Raw genomic sequence first — 10,195 nt, 5'->3', positions numbered from 1 at the left:
AACAACATTGCTAAAATAAGATTTAAGATAAAAGACTGGATCCGATTCATGTCACAGCATTCCGGTTCGGACTACCTTTTTCGCGGCGGTGCTAGTGGCGGAGACTTGGCGCCGGAATATTCCCTCTTTACGCCTCCTCCTTCTTCCTAACCTAACCTAACCTTCTTCGCTTCAAAACCACTTCATCTCCTCACTCGTATCTCTCATTTCCCTTCTCCGATTCGCTTCTTCTCCTCGCTTATCGATCTGCTTTCTACAACCTTTCTATAGACAAACCTCAATTTCTCAGCTGATTTGGTGTGATTCGACTTTCACTCGCGTCAATTTTCAGGTTTTTTTCTTCCTTCTTTTGCCCCTTATTTAGTGTTTAAAGAACAAAAAAGAAGAAAAAAAAATTGTGCTTAGGCATTCTTCATTCTGGTTTGTCATCAGAATTTATAGATCGATGAGGACACGGTGTCTGCTATAAAGTCTTTGATTTTTTTTTTTGTGATACTTTTAGGGAGGGAGATGAAAAATAGTTTATTCCTTAGTTTTGTTACTTTATATATTACACTTGTCAGGAGTTAGGGGAATACTTGTTATTCGCAAGGTATGATTTGTGAATGTGTTTTGAGCTTGAATTGAATTAGTAATGGTTTCAATGCATTATGCTGTGCTAAGAGCCGTTGTTGTTGGTATCTGAGAAATCGAAAGAGGTGACTTTGTGATACATGGGAGTATTTTTTTCACTGTGTAGAGTGGAGATTTGTTTGGGTTTTAATTGGGTGGTTGCAATTTTTTTGGTGGAAGGAAGATTGATATGCTCTGTGACTATGTCGTTGAAAAGCATAGTAAGAGAACTGAAGGAGATGAGAGACGGGATTGGCAACATGTCAAAGCGAGGTGTGGAGAGCAGGCGTTGGAATGGTCGAACAAAGTCACATGTTGCTCCAGATATCACTCTAACTTCACTTGAACCGATTCAGCAAGGGCAGTGGGCGCATTTACCCCCTGAGTTGCTGCTGGACATAATAAGTAGGGTGGAAGAGAGCGAGACTACCTGGCCTGCACGTGCCGTTGTTGTTCATTGTGGTTCAGTTTGTAAATCTTGGAGGGATGTTACCAAAGAAATTGCCAAGACTCCTGAACAATGTGGAAGGATCACATTTCCTATTTCGTTGAAGCAGGTGATAAATTCTTCTCCCTTGCGTAGCTCAATCTTAATTTTCCTTTTTCTCTGTTTCTTATCTTTCTCTTATGTTTATAAACAGCCCGGGCCACGGGATTCTCCAATACAGTGCTTTATCAGGAGGAACAGAGAAACTTCTACATATCTATTATACATTGGCCTGGTGCCATGTAAGTTTGTTACTTTGTTCATTGCTGATGTGTACCATTTCTTTTTCGATAGAAACAGGGATGCTATGTTTCTCATTTTAAGTTACTTATTAAAATTCTGAGCGAACAACTTTGAATATTGAACTGCAAGTTTCTTACACTAAAATTCATGATTCATGTATTATTAAACTCATTTATTTATGCACAATGGTCAACATCATTATCTTTGGAACTCTTCTCAAATGGATTACTTGGTATTCACCCACATATATTGTGAACCAGAATATATTTGAGCTATTTGAAGAAGAGGAAAATCGGATAAATTGGATTTACCAAAAGCCAAGCCAACTTTTGTTCTTGAAGCGATAACTGATAAGTTGTGTTATTTTGATGTTAATTCTGCAGCGGAGAACGAGACTGATAAGTTGCTACTAGCTGCCAAAAAGGTAAGAAGGGCAACAGGGACAGACTTTATTGTGTCTTTGGTTGCAGATGACTTTTCTCGCTCCAGCAACACATATGTTGGAAAACTCAGGTAAGTTTTGGTTTGATAGAAACATGCCTTTATTATTTTTCATCTGGCTCCATACCATATCTTTGACTTGACAATAAAATTTGACAGGTCTAATTTTTTGGGTACCAAGTTCACTATTTATGACAGCCAACCACCACACGGAGCTGCAATTCAACAAGATAGTGGGTCTAGTAGGAGATTCCATTCTAAGCAGGCATCTCCTAGAGTTTCAGCATTTAACTATGTTGTTGGCACCATTGCCTATGAGTTGAATGTTCTCCGTGCAAGAGGGCCAAGGAGAATGCATTGTACCATGAACTCCATACCTGTCTCAGCTATTCAGGAAGGGGGCACTGCTCCAACACCTACGTCTTTCCCTCAAATCATTGACAAGCCTTTTTCTCCCTCACCAGCTCTAAAAGGAAAAGGTCCAAGTACAGATTTAAATAATGTAAACCTCCCTAAGCTAGCAGTACCTAGTCAAGGGTCAGCTGAGCCCATGGTACTAAAAAATAAGGCTCCTAGATGGCACGAGCAACTGCAATGCTGGTGCCTAAACTTCAAGGGTCGTGTTACAGTGGCTTCTGTTAAAAACTTTCAACTTGTGGCCGCTGTTGATCCATCTCATAATGTTTTAGCTGCAGAACAAGAAAAAGTAATCTTGCAGTTTGGAAAGATTGGAAAAGACATATTTACTATGGATTACCGTTATCCGCTCTCTGCCTTCCAAGCCTTTGCCATATGTCTGAGCAGCTTTGACACCAAACCAGCTTGTGAATGAAACCAATGGCACTGGATCATCTGCTGATTTGTATCATACATGTAATGTGCCAGGCACAGTTCCCTCAGGCTTGGTGGGGCATGCAACTGAGGGGCTGTGCAGTCTTTAGTATTTCCCATTGTGTTAGTTCATTCTGGAATTTAACTTTATGCTGTTTCATAGCGCTGCAACTAAAAGTAAGCTTAGTGAATCTTCACTTTTATAATATAAAGTCTCATTTTATTTCTCACAAACAAATCTGGTTTTTGTTTTCCAATAATGAGTTTTTAGTTGTATGTAGTTCCGAGTTATTTTCCTTCAATGTTATACAGCTGACTTTATATATATATATATATATATATATATATATATATATATATATATATATATATATATATATATATATATATATATATATATATATATAACAAAAATATCCTTATATATCATGGATTCTAAGTTTTAAGGTTAAGGGTATTTTAATAATTTTCATTCTCAAAACTAAAAAAAAAAAGGAAACCCCCAAACCCTTACTCACCTCTTTCATTCCTCTCAACCCTTTCTCTTTCCTCTTTCTCACTCTAATATTTTCTCTGTCATCTCTACTGTAGTCTCAATTGAAAAAATCAAATCAGAAACACTTGCTCTTATTACAAAAAAATGATTTTATAATGAGTTTTCATCTTATAATTTTTGTCTTATCTAATTTTATCCAATTTTCACAAGCATAAAGGAATTGGTAATTAACCTGGAAAAAATTCAGAAATACTCGTTGTTAAACAATTTCTTACAAAAAATGATTTTATAAAGAGTTTTTGTCTTATCTAATTTTATCTAATTTCACAAGCATAATGACATCAAAGGAATTGGTAATTGGCCTGGAAAAAAATCAGAAACACTCAGTTGTTAAACAATTTCTTACAAAAAAAATGACTTTATAATGAGTTTTCATTTTATAATTTTTGTCATATATAATTTTATCTAATTTTCACAAGCATAATGACATCAGAAAGAATTGGTAATTGGCCTGGAGGGTTTTTTTAGAGATGATGATTCAACAAATACAGATGATGAAATTAGAGAGGTTAGTGAAGATGGTGAAATTGAAGAGATCTTGAATGAACCTTTGCCTTGAAGGTGAATATGTCAATGACTCAACTCTTTACTGTTAGCAAAATGATGAAGATGAAGTTTTGATGATGTCCAAATCAAGTCAAGAGAAATCAAGATTCAAGATGTTATGAAGACTTGTATTGCTATGGAAAGCTTTTGTAATAATTGTAGTTTAGTGTCTAGGACTTAGTTTTTTAGTAGTTTTGATTCCATGTAATTTTATATTATATAATTAATGTCCTGAGTCAAAATCGCACTGTTTTAATCGATTAAAACAAGTATTAATCGATTAAAACGAGTAAAAGCTGAAAACTCAACCTTTTCTGTTTTAATAGATTAAAACTTGTTTTAATCTATTAGCTAATCGATTAAAATACATTTTAATCGATTAAAGCTGACCGTTGGGGATTTCAGATTTGAAAAACTAGCCGTTGTACTCATTTTAATCGATTAATACTTGTGTTAATCGATTAAATGCGTTAGATGGCCCGTTTTCGAAGAATGGAAGAGTATTTGGCTGAGTCTATAAATTGGCTCTCTGTTTATCTCAAAAATAACTCTTCCCTTGTGCTCTAGTACTCAGAAATCTTTGAGACTTGTGTGTTCTTGTTCGGCTTGTGAAACTCGTGTCTGTGGAGCTGGTGAAGTGCTGCTACGGTGACAGAGGAAATAGCCGGTTCATCCTTGGTGTGTCTGAGGAGGTGTTCGGAAGAGGAAGTTCATCCTTCGTGAAGTATTCGGAGGAGGTGTTCATCCTTGGTGTGTCCGAGGAAGTGCGTGGAAGAGAATCATCCTTCGTGAAGCATTCGAAGGAGGTGGTCATCCTTTGTGAAGATTCAAAGGAGGTGTAGGTTCATCTCTTGTGGTTTCAAGAGAGGTGGTATTTCTAAACTCTTACAAATTGTGTTTCTTTGTGACTGTAATTTGTAAGTGTTTTGTGTTAGTGAAAAAGGTTTATCTTGTTTGAGATAAGCGACTGGACGTAGGATCCTAGTGATCTGAACCAGGATAAAATCACCTGTGCAAATTTCTCTCAACCTTACTCTGTCATTTACGTTTAATTATTTGCTTGGTAAGTTTAATTGAGTAGAAATTAAAAGGCACACGTTCGTATTAAAAACCCCTCTTGGTTTGTTATTCCACGCTAACAATTCCGCTGCAGCGATTCTAACAATTGGTATCAGAGCCAGGTTTGATAGTCATTCAAATGGCAGGATCACATCAAACCTTTGCAGAGGGTGCATCAATCATTAGACCCCCACTATTCACAGGTGAGAACTATGTATTCTGGAAGGTAAGGATGCAAATATTTATTGAATCTATTGATTGTGAAATTTGGGATGTTATTGCGTCTGGTTCTTCTGTTCCTACTAACAATATACAGGAAACAAAGCCCCGTGATCAATGGACCATTGAAGAAAAGAAAAGAATTCAGAATGATGTAAAAGCTCGGAATATTATTGCATCAGCATTGACTGTTGATGAGTTCTACAGGGTTTCTGTCTGCAAAACTGCTCAAGAAATGTGGGACGTGCTTAGAGTGACACATGAAGGAACGGATGACGTAAAGAGGGCAAGAAAGAACTCCCTGATTCAAGAGTATGAAATGTTCCGGATGAAGCAAGGAGAAACAATTTCCGACGTTCAAAAACGCTTCACCAACATTGTCAATCATCTCATTGGATTGGGTAAGTCATTTGATACTGATGAATTAAACATTAAAATCTTGAAGTCTTTAGACAGGTCGTGGCAACCTAAGGTGACTGCAATCTCGGAGTCACAAAACCTCAACACCATGACTATGGCGGCATTATTTGGAAAGTTGAGAGAGCATGAACTTGACCTCGGAAGACTAGACGAAGAAGAAGCAAAAGCAAAAACTAAGAAAAAGAGTCTAGCCTTGAAATCTGAGGTGGAAAGGAGCAAGAGCAAAATGGAAGATGAAGATTCAGAAGATGAAGAAAATTTGAGACTCATGATAAAAAGGCTCAACAGGTTCATGAAATCAAAAGACAAAGGAAGATTAAAATTCGAAAAGAAAGAAAATCAAGGATCTTCCTCACAGTATAAATGTTATGGTTGCGGAGAAAGGGGGCACTTAAAAGCGGACTGCCCAAATCAAAAGAAGAATGAAGAAATAAAGAAAAAGAAAGCCTACATCGCATGGGACGATGACAACAAAACAATTTCCGATTTGAGTGAATCTGATGAAGAAGCAAACATCTGTTTAGTGGTGAACGACGACGCTGGAAGCCAAGTAAGTACATCTAGCGATTCTGATAATTATAGTCAAATTAGTGAAGATGAATTGCATGAAACTTATGCTGCTTTAATAGAAGAATCTGAAAAATTAGATAAAGCTCATAAGAAATTGAAAAAGGATTTCAAAAATTTAAAATTAAATTTTGAAAATATTTCTGAAGAAAATAAAAATTTGAAATCAGACTTTGAAAATATTCTTGAAGAAAATAAAAATTTAAAATTAAATTTTGAAAATATTTCTGAAGAAAATAAAAATTTGAAATCAGACTTTGAAAATATTCTTGAAGAAAATAAAAATTTAAAATTAAATTTTGAAAATATTTGTGAAGAAAATAAAGATTTGAAAAATAAAGTTTTATTTTTTTAAAAAGGGTAAATTTACTAGTAGTGATGAATGTGCTTCTTGTGAAAATTTTAAGAAACTACTAGAACACACAACCTTAGGAGAATGTAGTAAAAATAACGAAAATAAGGTTGTTAAAAATAAGTATGTTCCTAAAATTAAAAATAAACGTAATAATAGAACCCGTAGAACATGGGTAGAAAAAGGAACAACTTATAGGAACACAAACTTTGTATCATGCTTTTATTGTATGAAAAAGGGTCATACTTCAAATAAATGTAAAATTAAGCATTATGGTGTTCCAAGTGGTAGATATGTTTGGGTTGTAAAATGATTTTTTTTTTCTAAATCTAACCCAAAGGACCCATACAAGTAGTTGGGTACCTATTGTTTAATAGTTAGAATTTCTTTAAAACAAAATTTAAGAAAATTTTATTCCAAGGCCGATGAAACTATTTTTTTTACCTTCTAATATACAAAGCATATATAGTTTTTAATCGGAAAAATTTTTATGTGTGCATGTTGTCTTTGATGAAATTGTAGACCTTGAGGCGAAACCTCTTGAGTCAGTTGAATTACATGCAGGCAATGATGAAGATTTGTAGAAGACAACAAATGAAGCGAAGAATGATGACAATCCTCAAGATGAAGATCTAAACAAAATGTGGAAACAACCTAGAGGATTATCATTACGAAGTTGGAGGCATATCTAAAGGGGTAAACATTAGAAGAGATCTAGGAATTTTTTAGAAATATCTTAGGATTGCATTTTTTTTAAAATTCCTATCTTATATAGTTCAATATATGATTAAACAATGTTTTATAAGATCTTTATCCTAAAAATATTTGCTTTATATATCCTTTTGTGCATGTTTGAATGAATCTTTAAATTTAAAATATTTTTAGCTCATATGCATACTTGCTTTTATTAAGGGGGAGTATTATCTTAGGAGGAGAACATCAAACACAACTTTTTAATTATGATCAAAAAGGGGGAGAAAATGTTTAAAGCTTATTTGCCTATTTGTGCTATTTGTGCTTATTCACTAATGCACTTTTTCTTCCGTAAGTTGTGTTTTATCCAGATTATTACTAAAAGCTTTAAATCAAAGGAGTTTTTGATCATCATCAAAAAGGGGGAGAATGTTAGCAAAATGATGAAGATGAAGTTTTGATGATGTCCAAATCAAGTCAAGAGAAATCAAGATTCAAGATGTTATGAAGACTTGTATTGCTATGGAAAGCTTTTGTAATAATTGTAGTTTAGTGTCTAGGACTTAGTTTTTTAGTAGTTTTGATTCCATGTAATTTTATATTATATAATTAATGTCCTGAGTCAAAATCGCACTGTTTTAATCGATTAAAACAAGTATTAATCGATTAAAACGAGTAAAAGCTGAAAACTCAACCTTTTCTGTTTTAATAGATTAAAACTTGTTTTAATCTATTAGCTAATCGATTAAAATACATTTTAATCGATTAAAGCTGACCGTTGGGGATTTCAGATTTGAAAAACTAGCCGTTGTACTCATTTTAATCGATTAATACTTGTGTTAATCGATTAAATGCGTTAGATGGCCCGTTTTCGAAGAATGGAAGAGTATTTGGCTGAGTCTATAAATTGGCTCTCTGTTTATCTCAAAAATAACTCTTCCCTTGTGCTCTAGTACTCAGAAATCTTTGAGACTTGTGTGTTCTTGTTCGGCTTGTGAAACTCGTGTCTGTGGAGCTGGTGAAGTGCTGCTACGGTGACAGAGGAAATAGCCGGTTCATCCTTGGTGTGTCTGAGGAGGTGTTCGGAAGAGGAAGTTCATCCTTCGTGAAGTATTCGGAGGAGGTGTTCATCCTTGGTGTGTCCGAGGAAGTGCGTGGAAGAGAATCATCCTTCGTGAAGCATTCGAAGGAGGTGGTCATCCTTTGTGAAGATTCAAAGGAGGTGTAGGTTCATCTCTTGTGGTTTCAAGAGAGGTGGTATTTCTAAACTCTTACAAATTGTGTTTCTTTGTGACTGTAATTTGTAAGTGTTTTGTGTTAGTGAAAAAGGTTTATCTTGTTTGAGATAAGCGACTGGACGTAGGATCCTAGTGATCTGAACCAGGATAAAATCACCTGTGCAAATTTCTCTCAACCTTACTCTGTCATTTACGTTTAATTATTTGCTTGGTAAGTTTAATTGAGTAGAAATTAAAAGGCACACGTTCGTATTAAAAACCCCTCTTGGTTTGTTATTCCACGCTAACAATTCCGCTGCAGCGATTCTAACATTTACAAAGGAAAATTTTTTAAAGGCATGTGTTTTGATTTTTTTTCAATTGGGGCTACAGTAGGGATGACAGAGAAAAGGTTGGAGTGAGAGAGATGAAAGAGAAAGGATTGAGAAGAATGAGAGAGGTGAGTAAGGGTTTGGGGGGTTTTTGTTTTTTTTTTTTAAGTTTTGAAAATGAAAATTATTAAAATACCCTTAACCTTAAAACTTCGAATCCATAATGTATAAGGATATTTTTGTCTACTAAAACCCGGTACATATTGCTAAAATGTACCAACTGAAAAACAGGCGTACGCGCGTTAGCAAACCCCATATATATATATATATATATATATATATATATATATATATATATATATATATATATATATAATTTGATCAACCGGTATGTTCCTGGTAGTTATAGGTAATAAATTGAATCCGAAGTTTGATACAAAAATAATCTTAGGACGCCATTTTTGAATGAGTTTATGAACAATAATACTTGGCAAGAATAACCCCACCTAAACCAGAAAAACATAATTCTACAATTTGGTTGGTTATTTCTTATTACAAAATTATAGGAGGATGGAAAGACTTTTTAATTTTTTGAACATGTCAAAATTCGAAACGAGTCCCGGAAAATAAGATTAATAGACTATTTTTGAATTTTGATATATAGAAACTAATCAGGAAGAACTATATATTTTTAAAGACCAAAAGATATTTCGTCTAATATTAAAAATGAATTTATTTGTCTGCATGATATATATATATATATAAAGTAGTGTGTAATTGACGGGACAGGACTATTCATTCAGATTTCTTAAAACCTTGGAGGATTATAATTGAATTAATCTCACGGAATGTATGTGTTTTTAGCGGTTAAATATTAAAATCCAAGGAGTGTGCTATATGTGGAGGTCAGTTTTGGATCTGCAAGTATATGGAATAATGGAATAATTGAGTAATGGTAGTAACACATTTTAACATTTATTTAATACACAATATAAAATAGTCAAAAAAATATGTTTTTATATTTTTTTTAAGAAAAAAAAATAAAAAGAAAATATAATATTAAATAAATATAAAAAAATTATGTCAAAATATATTTTTTTTGGAATAACACTAAAAAATAATATTTTAACATACATAAAGTTTTTACATTCATTATATATGGTCTTTTCTCATTTTTTTTACTTTTTAAAAAAATATTATAAAAATTTATTTTTTTATAATATTTTACTTTTATAATGTGTCAAATAAATTTTTGTGACTTTATCATTACTCTAATACTAATAGACGAAAACTACTATACCATGATGAGTTATATCTTAACAAGGATCCCTTGCAACCAAAGGTAACCTTTCATCATCAGATCACCAATTTATCAATGATCATAACTCAATAAGAATTAGAGGAATTAACTAAGCATGATTTAGGAATAGTGGACAGATGTAGTCAAGAGTCTGCTTTCAAGATTTGAACAGCCCAAACCAACAACCTTACCATTGTGCCAAGATAGCCCTAAATGAAATAATGAAATAAAATAGTAACATAAAATTGGTCACATAAAGAAGGTAAAGAATTGGAAGGTACCCTCCTTTATTATCAAGGCCATACAATTAAACAGCAAAG

At 33.6% G+C, this 10,195-nt stretch overlaps 1 protein-coding gene across 2 annotated transcripts; it reads left to right on the top strand.

The window, feature by feature from the left end:
• LOC124830892 (tubby-like F-box protein 2) lies at positions 1 to 2,894 on the top strand. 2 transcript variants are annotated; one of them, XM_047304754.2, is made up of 5 exons: positions 1 to 331; positions 797 to 1,169; positions 1,254 to 1,341; positions 1,726 to 1,855; positions 1,943 to 2,894. In XM_047304754.2, exons 2-5 carry the CDS (start codon positions 816 to 818, stop codon positions 2,613 to 2,615), a joined length of 1,245 nt encoding a protein of 414 aa, XP_047160710.1. In that variant the 5' UTR covers positions 1 to 331; positions 797 to 815; the 3' UTR covers positions 2,616 to 2,894. The 2 variants fall into 2 exon arrangements, with proteins under 2 accessions (XP_047160710.1, XP_087957012.1); XM_088100886.1 differs by having other exon boundaries at positions 740 to 1,169.
• The last annotated feature ends 7,301 nt before the right edge of the window (positions 2,895 to 10,195 follow it).

The sequence above is a fragment of the Vigna umbellata genome, chromosome 10, assembly GCF_029865625.1.
Source record: "Vigna umbellata cultivar VRB3 chromosome 10, Vumbellata_1.0, whole genome shotgun sequence".
In the NCBI taxonomy this organism is placed as follows: domain Eukaryota; kingdom Viridiplantae; phylum Streptophyta; class Magnoliopsida; order Fabales; family Fabaceae; genus Vigna; species Vigna umbellata.
This window is presented reverse-complemented; position numbering and strand designations above follow the sequence as displayed.

Excerpts from the sequence above, each read along its gene's own strand:
- LOC124830892 (XM_047304754.2), top strand. The coding sequence starts at position 816 with ATGTCGTTGAAAAGCATAGTAAGAGAACTGAAGGAGATGAGAGACGGG. Across the intron at positions 1,170-1,253 it reads TTCCTATTTCGTTGAAGCAG|CCCGGGCCACGGGATTCTCC; the intron begins GTGATAAATTCT and ends GTTTATAAACAG. Across the intron at positions 1,856-1,942 it reads ACATATGTTGGAAAACTCAG|GTCTAATTTTTTGGGTACCA; the intron begins GTAAGTTTTGGT and ends AAAATTTGACAG.